Source organism: Ammospiza nelsoni, chromosome 4 (assembly GCF_027579445.1).
Source record: "Ammospiza nelsoni isolate bAmmNel1 chromosome 4, bAmmNel1.pri, whole genome shotgun sequence".
Taxonomy (NCBI): Eukaryota; Metazoa; Chordata; class Aves; order Passeriformes; family Passerellidae; genus Ammospiza; species Ammospiza nelsoni.
In genome coordinates this window covers 11,280,483-11,305,068 of record NC_080636.1, presented here as the reverse complement: position 1 = coordinate 11,305,068, position 24,586 = coordinate 11,280,483, and the positions used below count along the sequence as shown (strand labels likewise).

The 24,586-nt window shown below is 40.6% G+C and overlaps 2 protein-coding genes across 3 annotated transcripts in view; one reads left to right on the top strand and one right to left on the bottom strand.

Moving 5' to 3' along the window:
- SEL1L3 (SEL1L family member 3) overlaps positions 1-17,781 on the bottom strand; it is a 33,813-nt gene extending 16,032 nt beyond the window's left edge. The window contains exons 1-11 of one of the 2 annotated variants that reach the window (XM_059470345.1): positions 17,559-17,781; positions 12,857-13,424; positions 11,164-11,290; positions 8,247-8,368; positions 6,785-6,900; positions 5,991-6,046; positions 4,820-4,952; positions 4,053-4,185; positions 3,221-3,367; positions 2,590-2,792; positions 871-1,050 (exon numbers count right to left, since the gene is read on the bottom strand). In XM_059470345.1, the coding sequence (XP_059326328.1) occupies positions 871-1,050; positions 2,590-2,792; positions 3,221-3,367; positions 4,053-4,185; positions 4,820-4,952; positions 5,991-6,046; positions 6,785-6,900; positions 8,247-8,368; positions 11,164-11,290; positions 12,857-13,424; positions 17,559-17,615 (1,842 nt within the window). In that variant the 5' untranslated portion in view covers positions 17,616-17,781. Of the gene's footprint in view, positions 1-870; positions 1,051-2,589; positions 2,796-3,220; positions 3,368-4,052; positions 4,186-4,819; positions 4,953-5,990; positions 6,047-6,784; positions 6,901-8,246; positions 8,369-11,163; positions 11,291-12,856; positions 13,425-17,558 lie in introns of both variants that reach the window. The other variant, XM_059470344.1, reaches the window with a different exon arrangement.
- A 265-nt stretch (positions 17,782-18,046) lies between these two features.
- On the top strand, positions 18,047-23,733 carry SMIM20 (small integral membrane protein 20). The gene is made up of 3 exons (XM_059470346.1): positions 18,047-18,296; positions 21,954-22,010; positions 23,290-23,733. The coding sequence occupies exons 1-3, from the start codon at positions 18,188-18,190 to the stop codon at positions 23,325-23,327; spliced, it is 204 nt and encodes a 67-aa protein (XP_059326329.1). The 5' UTR covers positions 18,047-18,187; the 3' UTR covers positions 23,328-23,733.
- Positions 23,734-24,586: the final 853 nt, after the last annotated feature.

Sequence of the window (24,586 nt, the reverse complement as noted above, 5' to 3'; positions counted from 1 at the left end):
TACACTGGAAAGATATGCCAAGACAGCAACAACTGAAAAAAAAACGCAACCATCTTTTGGTTTCAGAAATGACAAAGAAGTATATTTAAGTCTTTCAAAGCTTTAGTATTTCTACAGAAATTGCTTTCAAAAGATTAAAAAAAGACTGGCAGAAAGCTTGATGAAGACATGACACACGCAGCACTCTTATCTAGGTAACTCTGTCAGCTTTTAGTTCTTCAGCAATTAGAATCTCTCTATTTCTGTTTCATGCTTTATGCCAGGATTCTAGCACTATTCTTGACTATTCTTTACAAATAAAGTTGTGTTACCTCCTGTTAGCAGCCTATTCTGAAATTATTTTATTGTAACTTTATCAGGTAATTATTTAACAACCAAGTAATTACATTTGATTATTGAAAAGGTTAAAGTATGGAGAGGACAAATCATTTTTTGCAGGAACTTCACGATGTCTGTCTATTGAAACAGCAGATCAATTGCTTAATAAACACATCCAATTATATTAATAATTAAAAGTCTGAGTGAGGACTCAGGGGCCAAGAATAAGGCTTGGACTTTAATAAAAGACAAGCTTGTGGATAATTCTGAGGATTTGAGTCTGATATTGATTTTGATTACCCCTTCTTAAGAAACACAGTAATGATACCTACATATAATTTGGGGAATTTTGTAACAATCATTGGATCACAGAATGATTTGGGCTGGAAGGGACTCTTAAAAACCATTTAAAAACACCCCTGCCACAGGCAGGGACACAAATCAGATGAGGCAATATTTGTAAATCAAGACAAAAATCTTCTGGCCACATAATACAAATATGAAAAATAACTTGCACAGAAAAAAATCAGATACACTTATTAATTCTTTTACCTGTTCCCCTTTTATATTGTGTTGATCCAGGGATGTCTTTATTGCAATATTGCTGTAATAAGCATAAGACAGCTCCAAATCAAGTGGATAGTTATTAATCCCTTGGTAATGTTTATAGCCAAGATTCATCACAGAGAGTCTCTCGTTCCCCTGAGCACCAACCAAACTATATAGCAGTCCCTGGCAAAAATCAACAGACGTAAACAAGAGTGAATTCACTGCACATCTCACAAGTTAAGCACTTCCCAGGAAATTTCCAGGGAACAGAACGTTCATTCTGGTAGCTGATATACTAGCTATATTATGTAAACACAGTTACAGAAACAAACACAGCCCGTAAAGTAGTCAAAATGTCTTATGTTTGCACAGAAACACTGGAAAGGAAAACTAGGCTCTAAATACTTTTCAAGTATTGCATTTATTCTGTCATCACTAAATGTGCAGCAGTTTTTCAATGTCATTTTACTACAGTGTTGTTTATACTCTGACACTTCTTATACTCAGCAGTGACTTAACCAGTCCCACTGAAGCCAGCTGGAGTTTTCACACTGAATCCTGTGAAACATATGGAAGCTAACAAACAGCATTTCAGAATCTTACCCTAGGGATCTGACAGGACTAGTAGGATGGAATCTATGGATGATAAGGTTTCAGCACAAATCTCCCTTGAGATACATGTTAATTGGTCTATGCACCACACTTGCCAAAAAAATTTTCAGCACTACTATTATTTTTCACCTGCACAGTAAGAAAACCAATGGTGTCCCATCTGTGCTGGATATTAAATTGTTTCCTACACTACCAGAAGCAGATCCAACGATGAAATTACTCAGCCTCCATAATAAGCACTGTATACTCTATGATTAGGGTATAAAAAGGGTTCCTGTTTAAGGTTTCTTGTTTCTGAAGAATTGCAGGTGAGCTTTGTTTCTGATTGGCCTGTAAGAGGTTCTTCTGATTTAATGTCCTCTAACCGCAACAGACAGATCTGCTATTCTTTATATTTTACTATTATACCACAATTAAGTATCTGTTGGCAATTTTAGTGTTGCATTCTTCCCCTGACATATAAACACCTTCCCTTTATTTGAGCTAGAACACATTGAAACATTTCAGTTATTTGCAAGCTGCCTAAGAGGTCAGGAGTTCTCAGACTCTGCAGTTGCTCAGTTTGAAGCACAGTCACTTTTTTACAAAAGAAAACTGCTCTACTTTGGTTACCCTTGCTCATTTGACCATAATACACTCAGTGTCACATTTTTGCACACTCTAAAATCAGAATTCTTCCCTGACTGTACTATGCAACCTTTCCAATTTAGATTTGCCTGATCTGGGACTTTTTTCCCACCTGTTTTCAAATCACTGTGGGTGACTCAAGGGATCTTACTCATCCTGGCTCCACAGTGACTGGGAAAAGCAGTACTTTCTGTGCTGTTCACTTTACTACCATTTTTAGATCTTTATTATATCACTGATGTCCTTGCTCTGCTTGAGCAGAATAAAGATTCCCACCACCAGGCCTTCATAAAGATATCACTGCTTTTATATTTAAAGATATAAATAAAGGGTATTTATTAGTAGCTTTATTGGAGATTCCCTTCAACCACTTGGATCTGAGGGCCATTTCACTTTTTTTAATTCAATGGCTTATCCCATTTCTTAACTGTCTTTAAAGGTAATTAATTTCACAGACATAACAGCACATGTTGAATATGGTACCTTTATACGATCCACAGGCACCCCAAGGCCTGTTTCAAATATAACTGCAAGGAAATAGGAAGCCTTATGGTATCCACAACAACTGGAATCCACCAGGAGAGGGACAGAGGAGCCCAAATTGCTGAGGCCATTGGCACTGGACAGACCTTTCACAGCCTTCTCAAATATCCTTCGGCCAACTTCTACAACTGTATCACTTCCATCTTCTAACACCAAAAATAAAATATAGAACACACAGTTGTTGTAAGAGTTCAAATTAGGAACCAATTTCCCCAGAAACTGAGTAACAGACAGAATAATAGATTCTGTTATTTCTCAAGCTGAATGGTATTCTCAATGCAGATGAAATTCCTAGAGAAATAAGGTATTACTGAATAAGAAGAGTGAAAACAATCCAAAAGATCATCTCAAAGTGACCACTAAAAAAATAAGGATATTTCTATAATTCTTTCTACCTAGTAAGCCATCCTTCCATCTGCAGCATATTGCAATATATAACCCACTAAACACTCCTTTATTAAGTTAGCTAATATGAAAAACATGTATAACAAATTAAGCCAAATAATACTAAACTACACAACAAATATTGTTGAGATATTTAAGAACAATTAAAAAAAAGAAACATGATTACCATCTGGACTACTGAAATCCATCTCTTGTAAGAGTTTGAACAAAGTGTGGTACTTTTCCCTGAGCTCTTTTCCCCACATGAAAGCATCACATTTGGATTTTTCTCCATATTTGTGAATCAACTCCAAATAATAGTTTTCATAGTAACCTAGAGAAAGCAACATATTTAAGATAGGAAAGCTGACTTTTTGGTCTTCAAAAGAAGTTTCTGACAGAAAAAAAATTTCTCATAAACTCAAAATTCATGGACAAAATGAATACATCCTTAACACAAAGCTAAAAACTCACCCAGCTAGCACAGGCAACTTACAAATACATTTAGGTTTCTTTTCCCATAATCTAGTCACAACACATTCAATCTAATTCAAATTAGAAACATAAGCTAGTTTTCAGCACACATTTAAGCTATGTCATTCTCCTTTTACCAAAGTGGACACTTTGGTAGAAGCCTGTTGATTACTGAATGTTAGGCAACTGTGGCAGAAACAGTCTAGCAAAATCCACCCATTTTCCTTTAGGGTAATTTTGAAAATGAAATGGAAGAAAGGAAATAGCATAGCACACATGAAAGCCTGAGAGTATTTTTTTGTCCCTTTAGGCACCTCTCTTATTAGAGAAGACATATCAAGATAATTAAGTTTTTATTCCATGACACAAAAGTATTTGCAGGGACAAAACCCCAGTTTTAGCTACCAGTAATAAGACTAAACTCTTCAAATTGTTATGGGTGAATTGAATTTTACTTTTGATGATCAATATTCAGATTGTTAAAGTTAAGAAAACAGGTCTCCAAAGATGACAGTTTAAGATTCATGTCATAGATCAACACTTACAACTTCTGTGTGTTTTTTCGCCTTGTCTTACAATATATCTGTAATCATAAACTATTTCTTGAATGTCCATACATCTCTCGTAGTAAAGCTCAATTTGTTCCACTGTGTCTTTGTCATGAAGAGGATTAGAAATCTGTAAAAAGGTAAATGATGGATAAATGGCATCTCCAGTATCTGTTGTTGTGTATGCTCAGCTAGAAAGATGCACTGTACACAAATAACAAAAGGAGACAGATTGTTCACTACAATCAGCTTATCTGGCACACCCTATTAGTGTGTCAGACAGTCTGATGCTGACCCCAGTACATCACTGCCTATTTAAATGGTCAGCATAATCTAAAAATCACAGAAGACTTTCCAAAACTGACCAGATCCATGCAACTTTTACCATCAGTTTCATCAAAACCACAGATTAATCAAATATATCCAACACTGTATCATCAGAAACTCTGGGAACAAAGCAATAGTGAAAATATTAAATATATTAAATATATATTATTATAATTGTACCTATATTATTAAATATAGATCTACAAAAACTGCTTAACACACTCACTTCCCAAAGTATTATCTTTTAGCATTTGAAATGGTAACTAATGTTGCTAGATTTGAAAAGAAAATTATCATGTATGACATATGTTCCCAGATACTATTGTGCTTCATAGCTAGTTTATCACCAGATAAGCACTCCATCTGAAAAAATAAAATATACTCAGTCATAGTTGGCTGCTAATATTTCAGCATTTCCAAGTAGTGCCCTTGCTCACCTGTTCTGTTTCCAGCACATTGAGGCGATAGTATTTCACAGGTCCAAAGAAGGCTTCAATACCATTTACATACCCACTGCCCCCAAGAACAAAGTATCCAGCAGTGTCATCATAATAGAAATCTTCCCTAAAACTTGAGAATATGAAAGAGAAGTAAGCTGACTATCTAGAGGTACTGTGAAAGAAGAAAGAGAAATAAGTATTTCTCAGAATTTCTGCAACTGACGGTCTTAAGCTTATTCCAAGTATCTTTTTCTTTTGTAATTTGTTTATTCTCAAAATTGACTCTGCAATTTAGTGTGACAAATTATGGAGTAAATTTAACAAATTCCTTGTCTACAAACATATTAAACCAACAGGGGTGTTTTATTTTTCTGACCTGTAAGTATCTTTTGATATTTTAGGCATCATTATTTAAGCTCATTTTTTTCAGTTCCACCTTTCCCTTTCACTTTTCTAAAATCAGCATATGAAAATTTAAGCTATTAGTCTCCTAGAGTTATCACCTGCAACTTATCAATTTCTGGATTTAAAGCACAGCAGAGAAGGAACAATCCTGAAGTCTGGCAGTCTGCCATGCAGTTCACTGTTACATAGCTCCCTTAGTAACAGTGGCATTTTTTAATTATTTGCACAAGAAAGAGTCCATCTTAAATTACAGTGAAAGAAACCAATTAAAAACCCATTTAAAAATATTCAGTTGCATAGAATATTTCTACATAGAAATTTTTATATTTCTATATTTCTACATAGACAGAGTGTGAATACTTTTGGTAGAAATTTTGCTCTCTAACTAAGCAAAACAGGTAAGAATTTCCCTGCTGAAATACTACCCCTCACAGCAACAGCAAAACTAGACTTCAGTAAGGCCAAAAGTTCATTTGAAGACTGATCTTAATGCCACTGACCTGCCAATCAGTTTTTAGTGAGGGTTATCAGACTCTAGTACTAGATCATGCACCACATTAACTCATGGCATTAAAATACTCAGCTCATGCTTAATGTAAGCACAGTAAAGCAAGGTGGTTTTGAAAGGATAGTGTAGAAAAAGACCACAGACATTTTCAAAATCAATTAGAATCTCAGTTATAAACTGTGCTATCCTTCCCCCATTCTCTGCATCTGAACATACACACACATATTACTCCACAAAGGAGAAAATGCTGCTTACGTAAAAGATTGATGATGATGTCTTTTCAAATTCTTCCCAACACTGCTTACTTCAATCTAAAAGAGCACAAAACATTAATCACAATAAAAGAAATGTTATAGGGTGCATTTACTACACTGTCTAGTTGCTCCAGGGGAGGTTTAAATTGGATGTTAGGAAATATTTCTTCACTGAAAGAGTTGTCAAGCACTGGAACAGGCTGCCCATGTTAACTGTGGAGTCACCATCCCTGAAGTGTTCAGGAAACAAGTGGATGTGGCACTCAGCACTGTGGTTTTAACTGATGTGGTGCTGTTTGCTCAAAGGTTGGACTTGATAATCTCTGAGGTCTTTTCCAGCCTTAATGATTCAATGATTCTTGTTGATCCACAACCCAAAATCCTTCTCCCCAGGGCTGCTCTCAATCTACTCTCTGCCCAGCCCACGTTTGTGTGTGGGATTCCCCTGACCCAGGTGCAACACCTCGCACTTGGACTTGTGGAACATCACAAGGTTCACATGGGCTCACCTCTCCAGCCTGTCCATGTCCATTTGGATGGCATCCATTCCCTCCAGCCTCTCAACTACACCCCACAGCCTGGTGTCATTGGAAAACTTGCTGAGGATGCACCCAATCCAACTCAATCAATCAATCAAAGTTGATTTTCCAAAGCTGGATGGTCTGAACATCCCATCACAACTTCTAGTTTTAGATTTTTCATTCTTTTGCTATGTGAGCATGTACAATTTACAGTGTTTGTCTCAGCCTCAGCTATTAAGGAGTTTGTCAGTTTGTAATTCAGTGGCAAGCATACCTGTCCACCCTTAAAGGAGAGATCCAGTCGAAACCACTGCTTCAGAGGAAGGCTGAAGCTAGTTTTCACTGCAAGGTCATCCCCTCTCATGAGATGCATCTGAATATGCACATAACCTGAGAGCAAAAAAGGAAGAAAAAGGAAACAAACACCACAGAAACATTAGCAGCAAGAATGGGTTTACTAATGCTTTGTTCACAGTGATTCTGTCCTCTTCACCTTCTTCCTCACCAACAACAGAAATCTGGCACCACCAAGCCATACATCAGCTCTCAGAGCCCCACAGACAGTGCTCCACATTTCAGTTTCACAGCTCAGATGCTGATGCCCAGGCTCCCACATGAAACCACAGGCTGAAAACCAGGGTGAAAGAGACTGAACAGACTAAACCTAAGGGAGGCTGTCACAGCTGATCTCAAACATCAGAAAGCAGTTGTGGCTTGCAGTAAACAGCACAAGGGACCAGTAAACAATGGCATCCACTCAGCACTCAACTGGTGGCATGTGACTGCAATGATCAAGCACAAGGAGACTCTACCCTCCACTTCTTGGACCTGCAGAAGCCACACTCATGGTCTGAACTTTTAAGATCAGAACAAGCTACTTTGATAATCGAGGGTAACACTGAGAATAAAACTGGCCCTAAAACCTCACCAGGCAAATCTCATATTAATCTGGTAACTTCCATTTTTTTTGTTCTTCACAGAAAAACATCCAGTTTATAATGGATACATTAATTATTGAAATTGGCTACATGACAGAGAAAATGAAAATGACAAAAATGACAGTGAGGAAGAGGTCAGTTGTCAAACTCTTAAAGAAGGAGGAAAAAAATGTGTTATGAGAATGCCAGGTGTACCCTTTTAAAACTCTGCATGCTTATTTCTTCTGCGAGCCTGCCAGCCAGCTCCCAGCCCTCTTCTGACAACAACAGGCCCCCACTGCAAGTGTTGCAAGACTAAGATAGTGATACCTCTTAACTTTCTTCTGGATCAGGGAAACAGACTGGTTCTTGCCTACACACTGCAGTGTAGGCAAGACCTTGAATGACTTTGACTTTTTCTGAGGCTACTTCCAATTATCAAAAATTTTCATGTTGTATATATAGGAATTAAGATCAATTTAAAACAACACTTCAGTAATAATAAGAAAGCTTGTTCATTGAGGTGAGACTGTTTAATCTCAGTGTATGCTCCTGGCTGAGAGATACAGGCTATTCTCCTGACAAAGCAGACATTTCTGAAGTTAGTGAAGATTAGATGCTATGCAACTACTACATTTTCTCCTGTTAATTTAGTGGCTACTTTCCTACTGAGATGCTACAGTCAAAAAGAAGCATTTTGCAAGGGATCAATTTCACAAAATAAGTCTGATAATATATTTTTATAAATGTTATTCCTAGGCACAAATCGATAAAGACTGTATTAGACCTCTTCTGAAAGCCATTAGTAATATCCCTTACCTTCCTCATTTAGAAATACAGCAGGAGTACCATACATTTCTTTTGAATCAATAAAATAGAGTATACCACACAGATCCTTTTCACAGTGATGGAGCAGATATAGCCAGATTGAAATGGTGAACCTGTATGAGCAAAAACAAACACAAAATCCACTCCTGATGAGAAAGCCCTCTATATAATTTGAAAAGCATGCATTTCACTTTAATTTAGCAAAAACCTGTGTCACACATGTAATCTTCAGAATAGAACAGAACACTGTAACATCCTCTAAAGTACAAATCTTCAGAAAAACCACACTTAAAACTCTTGGATCTTTGATCTCTAACCACAGACTTTTGTGGTAACAAACAGGAGAAGAGAGTAAGGAAATGCTATCTGAATCAATTCCAGAATGCCAGGTCAGAGCTACTTCCAGATCCCACACCACCCAGGAACTGAAAACACAACCAAGACAAACTGGAGTCAACCTCCCCCACACAGACCAGTACCAAGCCCCCAGATGTGTGCTGTTGTCACCTTGATTGTCAAAGCCAGTAAAAACTATTAGCTCTGTCTTCTGTACTAAAAGTGAACTGTGAAAACAGACTTGTGAGAAGCAGTTAAAAATTAGTCCATTCTCTGGACAGTACAGATGGGTATGAATAGCTGTCACAGAAGTATCACGGGATGAATAAAGGTGGAGCCTCTGCAAACTATGGAACAGTGAAAAATAAAAAACCAAACACCAACAGCACTATGTACTTAGAAATTTCTGTTCAAACCTGGCTGAGGCACTAAAAGCAGAATATATACCACAATATCTAATTTTAAGGAGTTCCTCTGTGCCAGACTAAATCTGCTTCTGTGCTCTTAACAGAAATTTGATCACACTTATTTCTGTAACATTGCCACAGCAGTTAGGTCAATGCTGAATGACTTTGAAAATTGTACCTCCAGTGTATAATTCAGCAAAGCACTATAATTATTATCATATCTGATGAAATAGTTCACTTTTCTTAGTGACTTTTAGAAAGAGATAGTAAATTTTTGCATTTCTGTAATTAATAAAAATGGTCAATATTTGTTTATAATACTTTAGGATTGGGTCAGCTTGCCTTGCTTCTCTCTCAAAAAATTGCTTAACACAAGTACCTTGTATCTTCTCCTAAACTAAACCACTGTAGGTCTGAAAGCCTAACACCTGCTCTCCTTAAAAAAAAAAATGCAAGGATGATTAAGTTTTCCTTAATGGAAACTATGCCTTAAACAGCTAATAATACCATTTTCTCCAGAGATGGTATATGGATGTGGCAGAAAGGTTTGTAAATGACAACCACTTGTATATTGATTGCTAGGACGTACAGGCAAACACTGTGCTTCTAGAAATACTGCTCCTGTGTTCATGCTTATTTATTGCTCTTTTCAACTTTCATCTCTGCCAATACAGCAAACTCAAATGTCTCAGTCTCCATTTAATCCTTGATTGCCAGTCTGAGACTGTGTTTGTTCTGGACACATTTCTTGGGACAGAGTTTTGGACAATGCTGACTCATTTCATATCCCCACTGCTGCAGAGTGCCAAACAGCTTGAGCAGTCCCTTACAGTCCCAGCCTGTTCTTCCTGCAGGCTCAAAGAAAAATTATGTATCTTGGACTCCCTTTCTTTACAAATCCCTGACTGAAGCCAAACAAGTATCTCAGTTAGATTCATCTACTTCTGTTACCTTTTTGTACAGTGGGGAACCACTGCTCACATACACAGAACTGAAAAAGAACTGAAGAGAAGAACTCTCTTCCTCTTCCTAACAGAACTACCCCAGGCTGTCACACAACCACAGCACACAGCACACTGAAGACACTGAACTTGAAGGCAAGAACTATGTGGAGCAGACAAAAAGATGCATAAATTTATTCCATATACTCTACACCAGAGCTTAAGTGCCTCTGTACCAGAAGCAGGATGCACTGTGTTGGTGGGCAAAGAGCAGCAGGCTGTCACTCATCCAGAAGAGACCAGGAGCTAAAAATTGCTCTGTATTTATGGCTTCAGTTATGGTTTGAGAGCTAGGAATTTGCATGCAACCTGTGCTCTCTGGCAAGCCATCTTGGCACTCTTCTTGAGGCAACAGGCCAAATGCAATCCAGAAGGCAAGTCCCAGCTCCTGTAATTATTTCCTACTTCTGCAATAATGTTGCCAGGGTGAGAGCATCTGGTGGAAGGGAGGTCTATTTATGTATCTCTACTCCCCTGAAGTTGCAAAATATGACTGGAAAGTTGTGACAGTTTTGGGAAGGGGGACCAGAGCAGAGCAAGATGACCTTACAAGAGCAATTCCTCTGTAACTGAATAGTGTGCAGGGGATAAGGAGTTGCACTCCTGTCAAAATAGGAAAGCTTACACAGCAATGGTAGAAGGAAATGGAGTGAGCTCAAGCTGGAAGATTTATCTAGGCACAGGATTCTATCCAGTTGCTTGTCAGGTGCAAAATAAACTAGAGTGGGAATTTATAGTGATAAAGCTGCTTCATGCTGCTTGCCCTTGCAAGAAATCCTACTCTGCTCTTGGTCTGCAAACAATATTAGAAATGCACATCTGTTTGTAATGCAGAAAACCCCAGGCTAATTAGTCATGAGACAGCAGTCTGATCATGGCAGCAGGTAACAGCTAACTCACCCTCCTAATTGTACCTGTTACACCTTCAGTGGCATCTCTTACACAGCACTGCACTAACACATACTGCAAGTATCTTCCTGAGCTTCAGCTTAAGCCTGTCCAGAACTGGAATTAGAAGGAACTGCTAACTAGGCTCCTTTTGCATCTTTTATGAAATTAGTAGGCAGTATTCCTTGAATTTGTGGTAAAGCCCAAGAGTTTAAGTACATTCTATAGCCTTCAAAAACCAAATACAGCCCCATTCACTTACTTGCCTGTACTTACATGGGATAATCAACCTGGTGTTGTCTGACTGTCTCAAGTTCTCTGTTTTCAAACTGTTCAAATTTCTTCACAATTCCTGTTTTTTCCCCACTGGAAGCATATATAAATTCGAGAACATGGACACCATCTGCAAAATACAGTCTTTTTTAATCTGACAGACAGAAAGCATAAAACTAATTAATCAGCTCACATTCCTACAGTCGAACATTTAAATCACACAACAGATTTAAAGCTAACACAAACTCTCAATAAGTCCTTAGACAAAAATTCACTTGCTGCTGTAAAATACATTACAGTCTTGAACCAAATAACCCACAAAAAGTGAATTTGAGCCTGTTTCCAGATAAAATTAGAAGCAGGGAAAGAACAGACTTATTTAAATCTAAGATACTTAAAGAACCAGTTAGTAAACAAGTCCTACTTAATGTTACTCACTTACATCTCATCCTATCTTTGGTTATGCCTAAGTGACATTTCTCCACATCTCTTGGAATTGCTCTCCATTTGTGCCTCTCTATATTATATGTATGCATAGATACCAATTCTATTCTTAACTGATATGGATAATCCTGTAACAAAACTGATAAAGATGTCCCTCCTAAGAAACAAGAGAAAAATCTTCAAGGCCATGAGATATCATCAGCTTGCCTAGAGAAACCCAAAAACCAGACAAAAAACCACCAAGAAAACAATAAAATAAACCAAACCCTGAGCAAATTGTTACATCATTTTAAGAAACAAAATTTGAATATTATTTCCTTCTATTGTCTATTAAACTGATTTAATCTGTAATAGAAATAGATAATACAGACAATAAGATGTTTCACAGTGTTGTCAGATATCACATGCTGTCTCCAACAAGTATTTTAGAAAGCCCTTAAAGGAAACAAGATATTTCCAGTTCTTCTTCAGAGCACTTACATGCCAGTGTAGTGAGAAAAAATGACACAAATACCATTATGGGATTTTCTGGGAGAGAACCATTTAGAAACAAATGTTCTTTTTCCTTCTAGGTTCTGCTTTGAGCACTCACTGAGAGCAAAAACATTGTCAGCAAGTGTAAAGCTAGAGATAGGCAAGCAGAAAAAAAAAGGACTCAAAAAATCTAAAAAGCAATGCTGTTTCTGTAATCTGTACTGTTGGCAATACATGATTTTTTATTTAAAACTATTACTTTTTTTTTCTAAAATGCTTGTTCATAATGGTTCTAGGGGGAAAAAAAGAGGGTCTGTAAAGCTTAGCTGACTACAGAGACTTGAAAATATGTTTCTGAGTGTGAGGCCATCACTTTAAACAGAAGGAAACTACTTATGTGAAAATTATGTGTGCATGAACTGCAGAACTGATTCTGCATTAATGCAGTAAGGGACTGAACAACTCCATCTGAAGATAAAGGAATGATGTTCACAAACTCTGGTGGGTTTTGACTAAAATTGTTTGAAAATGCTTAGAAAAGAGGGGGCCAGGCTGCTACCAACCTCCAGGCTAGCTGTGATGAAACAATCTGAAGAGCAGGATGGCTTCAGCAACTTGCAACTCTAACCTCACAGTTATGGAGATTACATGTTCAACAATGCTTCCCAAGTAAACCACTGTGTGTAATATTTACTATTTACTACCAGTAGGCACTTTTTAACAGCTTACCAGAGATGTTATTTGTTTCCTTGGGGGAAAAAAGTGACATTGCACCTACCAGTTTCATGAGGGCACTGAGGTATCCTATTGGCCTGGAGCATCCACAAATAGTCAGCACCCCACTGAAGACAAACTTTGTGGTCCTTATATGGCCGTTCAAAGGGCGGAACTGCCTCTAAAAATGTGTAATTCTTGGCAACTGCAGCCTGGTAGTCTTCATTCTGCTCATCACCATAGCTGCCAGCTGATCTGTGGCTAATCCATGCGTACAGTATCACACTGTGCACTATTATTGAGTTTCTGATGATATAATCATCTCTGTAAACCATGATGCTTGGAAATTTCAAGTGTACTAGTCGAGTTCTGCTAACATAAAGGTTCTTCTCATCCTTCCATCTCCTTCTATACACTGGCACACCAGTCCTGAACTCGGAGGAAGCTACTGCTTCTAAACTGACAATACAAGGTTTAGAACATAAATATTGAACTGAAACCTCAGAATTGTTAAGAACTTTCTTTTCTAAAATGTTTAAATAGATAAAATCTACATAATCCACATTCTTCTGAAACTGTGGAGTAACTGCCGTTGTCTGTAATGTCTCCTTTCCAAAGGACAGCACAAAGTTCTGGAAGAAAACACAAAACACAGAGATGTTAACCAGAGAATCTATGTGATTATTCACACACTCACAATAATAACAGAACACTGCACAGGCACATATATACCACACTTTCACTTCAAAAGATGAGGTTTCTTTTACCCAGCAAGTAGACACGGATTACTGGAGAGCCACCATCAAGACTTTAATGGCATCAACATCCCTACGTCAAGGTCTCAAAGTTACACATGCTTCTACAAACAAACTGTATTTACAGGGTGTATCCTTCAGCCCTATGCAAGTGGAATCCGGTCTAAGATAGCGACTTAGACGTCACACTATTCAAACATGCTCCTAGGATCAGGCCTGAGGAGTGTGCACAAAAATGTACAGGCATACATTCATTATGTATCATTGTTTGCTAGGATTGCCACAGCCTGATGTTTCTGCTTCTTCTAAAAAAGTTAGCTAATTTTGTTACCTGTCATGCAGGTCCCTGAAGGACAAACTAACAACAAAGGCTTCCTGACAATGAATTAATATTTGTAAAGTGTTTCATTTTTGACATGTTCCTATTGTGAAGATGGACTTGGAAATCTGAGCAGCAAGACCAGCAGGCTGAATTTGCTCAGCTGTTGCTCTCCACAGCTAGGTACATTATATATAGTTTGAGAGTGGGTGCCTGGACATACAACAGGATTATCCCCTGTGATTAAGTTCTTGTCTCTAAAACTTCAAAAGCTTCTTTTCTTTCTGCCTAGCAGCCAGCATCCAGCTTGATGCACTGCCAAGGATACTGGGGATTACTCAGCTCTGAGGGCAAGCCACCAGCACAGCAGTTCCACCATGTCCCCTGGTCTAAGATATTCACAATTGTCACATAGGAATACCAGGGAAGATGGTCATTAAGATTGCTAAAAATGAGATCTGTCTTGGGTAACCTTTAACTTTGCTAAGATTAAACAAATTAAAATAAAATTTAATCTTGGATACCTATCTTGGATAGATGCCTTTTTCAAAACATGAGTTTTTCAAAACATTTAAAGGGTTTGGCCTAGTCATTAGTACATTTCTAATCATAGAAATTGTGTGTTGTGCACCTGGAGGACTAGACCTTGCCCACAATCCAACATGGAGATCAATAAAAGTCCCTAATGATAAACTACTTTGTTTTTTATTTCTTGAGAATATGTTGACACTCCTTGAGAGCTACCCTGAAAAAACATCAAGCCAGTATGACCTATGAGGGTGTAAATATTAAGAAAAGTCAGAACTAAGTCCTATACTACCTCCTTGCTCCTACAGATGAAGATTTTTGGATTTTTGGTCACCTGTGTGATCAAATGGTATTTTTACCCAGTTCCCTGCTTCCTTAGAGATGCAAAAGAGCTCAAGGTTTGTTGGAGGAACTATGCATAGAGGTGCTGTTCACTTCAAGACCTTGACTTTATTAAGGTCAGACACTGGAAGACGTAACTGAATGAGGGAACTTTTGGACAAAGAAGCTAGATACCATTGTGAGCAGATGGGTAGCTCTAGATCACTTTATTTAGTGTTCCTAGGGAACTTGTCACTTAAACCACTTACCATACTTGCAACCAAATGCTCTTTATCTTCTTGTATCTGACAAGAGACACTGCAAGTGAGATGTGCAGTGATGCTGAACACTGATAAAGACATGCAAGCACCAAGATATACACCTTCAACAAATAAAATGCTAAAAACCCACAGAAGACTATGCGACTTTGCCTATTGTAGAAAGCCAAAATACTGTCTCATCAGCCTTCCTCTCTGCCTTATTTCCCACTCCACAAAATGGATATTGGTTAGAGTACAGGGCTAATAATGCCAATGTTGTGGGTTTGATCCCTTTATGGGCCATTCACTTTAAGAGTTGGCCTCAATGATCCTTGTGGGTCCCTTCCAACTCAGAATATTCTGATTTTGTATTGTAAAAACTATGCAAACTGAAGGGGCTGAAAAAGGAATAGCAATAGGAGGTTGGTGTCCATTGGAACCCATGGCATGGTGTCTATAATATGCTGGAATAACACACATACACAAATACTGAGACAAAAGTTGATGAGAGAGCCTTCATTTTAATACTAATTTGAGTACCTTTCAGAGCTTGACAAAAGATACTATTCTTTTACATTTCCACCACAATTCTTCTTTGGTTTAAAAGTATTAAAACCCCATAGCAGCAGCAACAAATTATCCCAAACCTCTCATATTTGATGGTTATAATTAATATTTCTTGATCTTACAATAAAGAGTACTTGTAAGTAGCTTAATCTTTGTGATAAGGGCGCTGTGTCATGAGGAAGATGGCAATATACTATGAACACAGTGCCATGTCATTATCACAAGATGCAAAAGTCCACCAGGTAGATACTAAAAGCACAGGGGTACTAATGTGTGCTTACCACACACACTTACTGTCAAAACACACACACAGCCAGCTCTCAATTTTCTCAGTGGTTATCCACCACAGAGCAATGGGAACTAGACTCCAGCAATGACAGCTTGGGTCTGGCACGGTTCATTAACAAAGATGCAGCAGCGTATGAATTTGTCCATGTCATCTCCAGTGAATGGCAGAAATTTTGTGGTGGGGGATCCCAAAGCAGTAAGCTCTCAAACCCAAAGCCAGGTCTTTGCAGAACAATTTCCATGATGTTCCTAGAGCACTTAAGCACAATGCAACACAATTGCTGATGCTAAGTTTTGCTTCAGCTCTGCTGGTCTAGTGCCCTTCCCGTAGTGCCTGATCTGCTAAATGGCTCCCCATTTTACTTTGTATTCTTTGGTCCCTGGGTACTATTTGTGGCCTGTGCTGCCAAAATGCATGAACTATATTTGAGTCTTCTGTTACATCCCACCTAACTAACCCTTCTGGAGGCTCATCCAGCAAACAGCATGGAGCAAAGAACCCAGAGCAACCCCACATGATGGAGACCTGGCAGACACCGCAGACCATAAACCTCCAGACCATGGCCAAGTCTCTGTTACCACTACACAGTGCACAGAGTGTGTATCATCTCAATGTTCCTCCTTGGTGAGGGAGCCTCTTCCCTTCCTGTTGTATCAGACAAGGCAGAGTTAAATGTGCATCACCTCTGAGACAGCACAAGGATGAAAAGATGACACATTGAGTGAGTGTGATTAGGAGACTTAAATATAAAAGTTTTCCAGCGCACTAAAGAAGTCAGCTATGCTGATTCAAAATATTATCATGAAATAGACAAAGTTCAACAAGACAGACACAAAGGTTTTGTTGTGTGGGGCAACTTAAACCTGTAAATGGTTTTGGGTTTGTTTTTCTTTTTTCTTTTCTTAAATCCTGCTGAATCTAAATGATTTAGCCCAAGTAATCCCATCAGATCTTGGGATAAGAATCAATGTGGGAGGCAAACACGGCAAGCATTAGGAAACGGAACAATTTTGAGCACTGTAATAATACAGAAATGATTGAGCAAGTATTCTTTCATTTGCTGGAGGTCTCAATAGGACCCTTCATGAGTTCAGCCCTGAGGACATTCCACAAAACCCTATGAAACCTGCACCTGTTTGCACAAAACCTGAAGATAAGTGCAGTTCTTCACCTGCAAACGCCCAACACGTCATGCTACATTTTTATCAAGAGTGAAAAGAAGACATGACGAGAAAGGGTGTTGATCTGCTGCTCTCCATCAGCACCAACATGGCACAGGCACACAAACACTTAGACCAGAGCTTATGCTTAGCAACTAAAGAGATGAAAAAGTAGTTTAGTAACTGGCCCTAACCCACGGTTGTTTCCATAAGCCAGTGCAGCACTATGTTCAGTCGTGCATCTGTACGCAGATATCAAAGGCCCCCCCATTTTTCCCACTCTAGAAGTTTATGGTCACCCAGGGCAGAAAGCTTAACACCTGGCTGTGACGGCTCGGCGTCCCCAGCTCGGTAAGCCAGGCCGCAGGAACCGCGGGGCTGGCAGGGGGCGCGGAGCCAGGCCGGACACCGGGGCTGGCTCCGAGGGGCGGCCCCGGCCCGAGCCCCCCGAGCCCCGCCGGACCCGGCTCGGCTCCCTCCGCGCTGCGGGAACGACCCGCGGCCCCGCACGGGCCGGCCCTGCCCGGGCTGGGTCCGCGGAGCAGGTGCGGGGCCGACGGCACTCACCGTGAGCAGGACGAGGAGCAGCGGAGCGGGCCGGCGGGGGTCGGCCGGGGGCCGCATGCTGCTGCTGCTGCCGCTGCGGCGGTGCCCAGCGCGGCAGGCACTGCGCGGCCGGCTCGGCGACAAGGATGCGGCAGATCCGGCTTCCTGGAGGAGGGGCCGCCGCCCGGGCACGGCAGGGCAGGGCAGGGCAGGGCCCCGCTCCGCCGCCGCAGGTGCGCAGGGGCTGGGCCAGAAGACGCCGAGCCCCGGCCGTGCTGCGCAGCTCCTTAGGGGCTCCTGGCAGCTCCGTACAGCAGGCGCCGGGCGGCGGCCCGGGAGGGATCCCCGCGCAGGGCCGCGCCCGCCCACTCCCTTGGTGGCTCCGCGGCGGCCCCCGCTCTCCCGGCTGGGCGCTGCGCTACCCGGACAGTCCCGGGCCGGGCCAGCTCCCGCTGGCGGGCGAGGCGCTTTAGGGCGGGGCGGCGGGACTGGGGCGCATCGTCTCGGGCTGCCCGGGCCGGGCTGACGGCGCGGGCGCAGCGGCCCCGTGCCCGCGCTGCGCCCCGCCGGCCGCACGGAGGCGCTCTCCCGGCGGGCCGGGCGGTGCCCCGGAAGGCCCCGCTCCGGCTCCGCTCCGTGTCCGCCCGGCCATGGCCGCGCTGTCCCGCACCATCGGCATCTTCGGCGCCTTCGTGGCCATGGTGGGAGCCGCCCTCTACCCCATTTATTTCCGGCCGCTGCTGCTGCCCGAGGAGTACAGTGAGTCCGTGCGCGGGGGGAGCTGGCTGCGCCATGGCCCGGTCTGTGCCCGGGCTTGGGGGAATGCGGGGCTGCTGCTCGGCGAGTGACTCCCTAGGGGCTTTCTGCTCGTCTAGGAGATACCTGAAAACGAAAATAATACAGCTCGCTGTTGCTCTTATTTCAGATTATTAGCCAGTACAACATCCTTTAGTTGCTCCTCAGAGGACTGAGACGCTGTTGAAGAAGTTGAGGTCAGAGAGATGGAGCCCCTCTCCCATGCAGAAAGGCTGAGAGAGTTGTGGTTCTTCAGCCTGGAGAAGAGAAGGCTTCAGAAAAACCTTGTAGAACACTAGAAGAGAGCTTGTAAGAAAGATGGGGCAGGCTTTTTAGTAGTCCCTGTTGCAATAGGACTAGAGGTAATAGTTTCAAACGAAACAGAGTAAATTCAGAGTAAATAGAAGGAATACATTTTTTATGATGGTGGTGGTGAACCACTAGAACAGATTGCCCAGAGGAGTGGTGGGTTTTCCCATACCTGGAAACATTCAAAATCAGGTTGGACAGGGCTCTAAGCAACTTGATCTAGCTGATGTCCCAGCTCAGTGAGGAGAGGTGGTGTAGATGACCTTTAAAGGTCCCTTCCAGCCCAGACTGTTCAATGATTCTATGAGCTGTTTGAGTTCTGTTTTCCAGCTGCCATTGAGAATCTAACTTAAAACTTGGCAGCCAGTTGTGATGATTTGCTAGAGCTGGTCTCAGTCTGCTGAGTCTGGAACCGACTCCTGAGGAAAATCCCACTTTCCTGCCAGGAAAACCTGCCAAGCCCCGAAGGCACCTGCAGCTCCAGGTGTGAAGCCTCAGCAGCTCCAGGCAGGTGCTCTGTAGGGGGAGCACCCATTACTCCTCCTCGCCTTCTGTGAGATAGTGACAACGGAAATGGGGGAAAAGTGGGGGGTACAAGCAGCCTTGCACCCCACTTTATTTTTTTATGAGACTAAGCAAGCCAAAAATATGAAGATATATGTGATTAATCTGCCAAGACAACTGAAGATTTCTAGGAAGGAAAAGAAAAAACGATAGCAAACTTAATGGTTTTATTGGAGGGGCTTTGGCCTTGCATCAAAATTTAACTTGTAAGCAAGTTTTTATTCAGGGATACTATGTAGGAATTGTAGTTTGTGAAACTTCCTACAATTATGTTTCCTACTCTGTGTTCCCTTTGAAAACATTATTACTAAATCTTTTTTGCTTATTCTATACTTTCCAAAACTACTGTATTTGAAATGTGTCTTGGCAGTAAGGAAAGGACAGAACTAGTGGAGCAATGTCCTCCTTTGTACTTGTGAATTATGTGAGTAGATGTTTCCTATCAGTTTAGGGATTTTTAATGTCTATTTAGGACATAGAATGAATTGATGCACAGTTGGCAAGTGCACAAACTTGTGATTTGATACCTGATTCTAAACTTACTGCCTGGTGCTGAATCTCCATCTGATATCACCTTTATTCATTTCCAAGGAGCTTTTCTTGATCATCACTGCAGTATGAGAGGCACGAGCATTTGTTATCACAGTATTTGAGGCGAGACTGTGAACTACCACAGTTGTGGTGTTTGAACCCAAGTTTTTAACCTTTGGAGTACAGAGGATTTTCTGAGTACAGTCAAGTAAGCTGTCTGACAACTTACGTAGAAGCTCCTGCCCTCTGTTGGCCTGAGCTCTGGGAGAATGCTCAGTATTTCTGTTTGGGGATGCTGTGTCCCCAAAGTTGGGGGTTCTGATTAGCATCACAGAATAATCATGCAAAAGGCAAGAATGAATATTAGTTACCTGGAGTGACATTGAACCATGTAAACATGAAGTGCTATCTTTTCTTTCTTCACTCTTGTTTTTCTTGTGTATCTCCCAAATTCTGTAGAAGTGAAGTACATGAGTGTTCTGGAAGAAGACTTTACTGCACGATTCTCTAGGAACTTTCAGAGAAGTTCCTAGCAATTTAACAAACAAGATGAAAGCTACTTGGAAAAATTGTATATAATCAAATTGTTGATATGAACCGTAAATTGTGCACAAAGGAGTTTGACCTAATTTTATGTGGAGATGTTATAATTTTGTAGGGTTTTAGTACCTCAGTTGGTGGCTTTGCTGTTTCTAATATTTTCTTGTCAGTATCTAGCTTATCCAGTTTAGTGGCAATGATGAAACTTTGAGGCTGTCAGCACAGACCTTTTCCACATGGATTAACTAAAACAAAGAGGGGCTTGACAGCTGCTCTTTGTGACATTTTCACAGATTTCCTGATTTTCTGAACTGTGAGACTGTTTCTTCCCCATCCTGTGAGGTGGCTTTCCTGTCACCAAGACTGAATCTTGTTCTTTTCTGGCTTACCTGTCTTCCAAGTTGTTTGCAGGCCCCACAGCAATCTCCCTATTGACTGTTCTGTGTCCTGTCTCTGTATTTATCATCTCTTACATTTTTGCACAGGTTTCTTTGCCTGACCAGTTAACAGCTCCTGCTGTTCGACCCAAGTGTGTCCCCAGAACTCTCAGATTGGTTCCCATTTTTCCTGCCTCTCTTCTAATCCAAGTTTCTACTCAAGACTGAATATCCTTTTCCTTCATGTCCTACAGGAAGTCTCCTTTGCTGCCCTAATCTATTCTGTTCTCCCTTTCTGGGTTTTGTGCCTTTTCCTTTGGAATTAGACAGGTCCCTGAGATTTTGTCTGCTAAAAAGGATGAAATGGAATTACCATGCTCAGTGAACAGAACTGGAGAACCTGGATGTGCCTCTAGTGCCTGACCCCTTGCAAGGAGAATCAATTACTGTGATATACTGCTGTCTCCAGTGGCATTAGGCTTGTACACAGACAGCCTGATAACATGTAGTGCCAGTGCATTCCCATTGGGATAGAATAATGAAAAATACCAGTTTTAAGGTGAGCTTAGTTCTGAGCTTCCTTTGGGAATGTGTACCCTGCAGGTTTTTAAAGGCCTCAGAAGTTCAGTGGTGGGGGCAAAAGGTGAATCCACCTGAGCTTTGACTTCCTGCTTCAGAGTAGCACCGTGGTGGTGAAGTGCATGACAAAATAGAAAAAAAGGAGGGGCATTTAGTAAGGGAAATAGTATAGTTTTCTCCATTTCTCTTTGTGGAAGTGGTTAAATCTTTCAAAGAAAAAAGAAAAGCCTGAGACAGGCCCGGTGTATGGGAAAATATCCCTCAGATGCTGAATTTCACAAAGTTTACAAGCAGTAATTTTGTAGGTGCTGTCATGAAATCCATTTGCAAGATCTTTCAGGGCCTGAAAACGGGAGTTGGCCAAAAGAAAAAAAATATTTTGACTCATTTTATGTTGAGCATATTAATGAACTTCTAAAAGTACTAGTCATTCCTTAGGTGTTGACTAAGGAATGACTGGTGTTTTGGCATCTTTATTAAACAGTAGGCATTGTTTGAGGATGATTATCTTATTGTTTGTAATCTCTCAAAACAGACTAGCTATTGATTTCTCAGTGAAGTAGGAATACTATATTTGTATTCTGTAGGTAGATACTCAACAGAACTTTACTATGTAGCATCTCGAATTAATAAAATTTTCAAGATTCTTTTATTAGGTGCAATCAAGATATCTGGTCTTTTCTTTTTTTTTTAGTAGTGTTCTTTCTGTTCTGTTTTCCAGAGAATGAGCAGTCAATAAACCGAGCTGGTATTGTTCAAGAGGATATTCAGCCTGCAGGTACACTTGATTTATGTGTTTGCATCAGTTGTTTTAAAGACTCCCTTGAAGTACGGCCTCAGTATTTGTATGGATTTAAATAATACAGTGAAAAATACATTCAGTGAAAACATATTTAATGAACTTGCCATTAAATTATTTTTTCAGGCTAATTCCTCACTGAAAAGCTACAGTTTTAATGAAACTCATCTTAAAGTGACTTAACTGGCCAAATAAGTTGCAGAGTATCTGTTGTCCTCACACTTTGTTAAATAGAGGCCAGTTTCCACTTCTGAACCAGCTCAGAGTGAGCAAGAACCATGGATTGGCTGAGCTGTAGCTATAAAAAGCAATGTTGCACCCTAATTTTGTGGAATACCAAACTGCTGGACCACAGTTCATCAGCACTTTGGCAGTGCCTTCTGGCTTCATGGGTGGATGGGCCATGCAGAAGTCCACTACATGTGAAGGAAAATTTGGAATGCAGTGCTAATGGCTTTTGGATCCTTGCTGCTGACAGTGGAAGGCTTAGAAAAGCATGTGAGGGAAGTAAAATTCAAGTATAGCAGACTATCCTTGGTAGTTCATTTTTTTATAATGTTAAATGGTTTGTCTACTCAAGGCTGGCATTTCTTGATTAAAGATGTGAGAGTGCCTGTCTTGATGAAACATGTAATATATGAATATGTTAAAGGATATTTTTGTTTTTGAGAAAGCCTAACATCAGCAGCAGGTGAAAATCAAACAGGATTAAAGCCATGACCTTATTACATGCATTGGTTAGATCATTACTGCAGGACTTGCTTTCCAGGGAAGTGGGGGAAATGCTGAAGAGAAGTGGGGTGAAATAGAGGTCTTGTAAACCTTTCTTTTTTACTAAACATTCAAGAGGACTAGACTGGCTCATTTATCCAAGATGCAGGTACTTAATGACCAGTTCTTCTTAGTGTAAATTCTCCTTTTCATCTGAATTTAGCTGCTGATATGTTACAAAATCCATTAGTTGAAAAGGAAACCTGGACAAATTTAAGTGTAAGGTGCAATTCTAAATGATCCAACAATTTTAGAACACCTTACCTATGAATGTCATAGATTTTTCCATTATCTGAAGTTTAAGATCAAGATGAGGTTGTTTTTCTATATATTTTTGTAAGTTTAAGCAGAGGTGAAAATTCAGTGCAGAAATTGTTGGCTTCTTTCATTATTTGTAATACCCAAAGCTGGAGTAGCAGACCTGTTGTTTATTTTTCTTCAACATTCTAAATTATCAACTGCTGCTATTCTGATGTTTGATTTGTAGGGTTAAAAGTGTGGTCAGATCCATTTGGAAGAAAGTAATTGGCAGCTGGGTGGATTGCAGAACTGAAGATGGACGTCTTCAGCTGCTACTTTCACTGAAGTGTGTCTTTAGGTGTCGCTGGAGCAGAATTCTGAATATGCTGTGTGGGCACATGAGGAGCAACAAAGGCTACTGGTTGGAATCCCAAGAGATGCTAGTTTTAAAACATGCTAGTTTTGAGAGAGAATGCTGGTGCATAGCTCACAGACTGTTAGAAAGCTGAATGATTATTGATTATAGAAATGAAATATTTATTTCCTTGAGAAAAGGAAAAAGGGTTTTCTTCTAATCTGTACACTTAGAATTATGGATAGAGTAAATCATGCAGACTGCTGCAATTTCCTCCCTAGTTTGAAAGTTACAACATGGTGAATGTAAATTTGTACATTAAAAAATTTAAACCAATTTGTGCTTTTTTTCATTGTTTTGCAAGTGTGTGTGGAAGGTACCTTGGCTGCCTGCCAGGTGTGTTCCCCTGGCCATTCTTACTCCTGCTCCTCCAGTGGACGAGGGGAGTAAACAGAGTAACAGAGCTCGTGGGTCTGGATAAACACAAGGACATTTCTTACCAGTTACTTTTGTAGGCTAAACAGAGTCAACTTGGAGAAAATTAATGTAGCTAAATAAGTAGAATTATGACACACAGCATTTTAAAGGTCATTGCAGGATGCTGTATGCTTTGAAAAATGTATGGGCAGAGTGTTATTCCTAATGTTAGCAGATGTTTGTCATCTTTTTGGATGTCACACACTTCTGTTGGGACAACAGATGAAAGACTCCATGTTTAGTGTTACTTTCCAAACTGCATCCTGCTACTTGCTATTCTATTTCTACCTGTCTTTGTCATTACTCTCCCACTCAGACACACCTCTCCTCCTATGACTCAGTTTTTATTTAGTCTTCTATTATCACTCTAAGCATTAGGATACTTTCTGTTTGCCTGCTGGGAAAATGTGGCCATGTTTGATTCCTTTGGGTTCTCAGGTCATTTTGGATGATGGTTGCAGCCAGAGTGAGTGTACCCATTCAGTGTAGGGATCATAGATTGGATTGGGTTGGAAGGCACCTTAAAGCTCATCTAGTTCTGGTGCCTTGAGAGGCTGCCTGGAAGACAGTCTAGACAGAGTTAAAGGAATAAAGTAGGTATTTATTAAAAGGCCTTCAAAGGATACACCTTGGGCAATACAAGAGCCTGGCTGTGGCTCCACCCAAGATGGATGCCTGGTCTGAGTTTTCACACTTTTATAAGTTTTGGTCA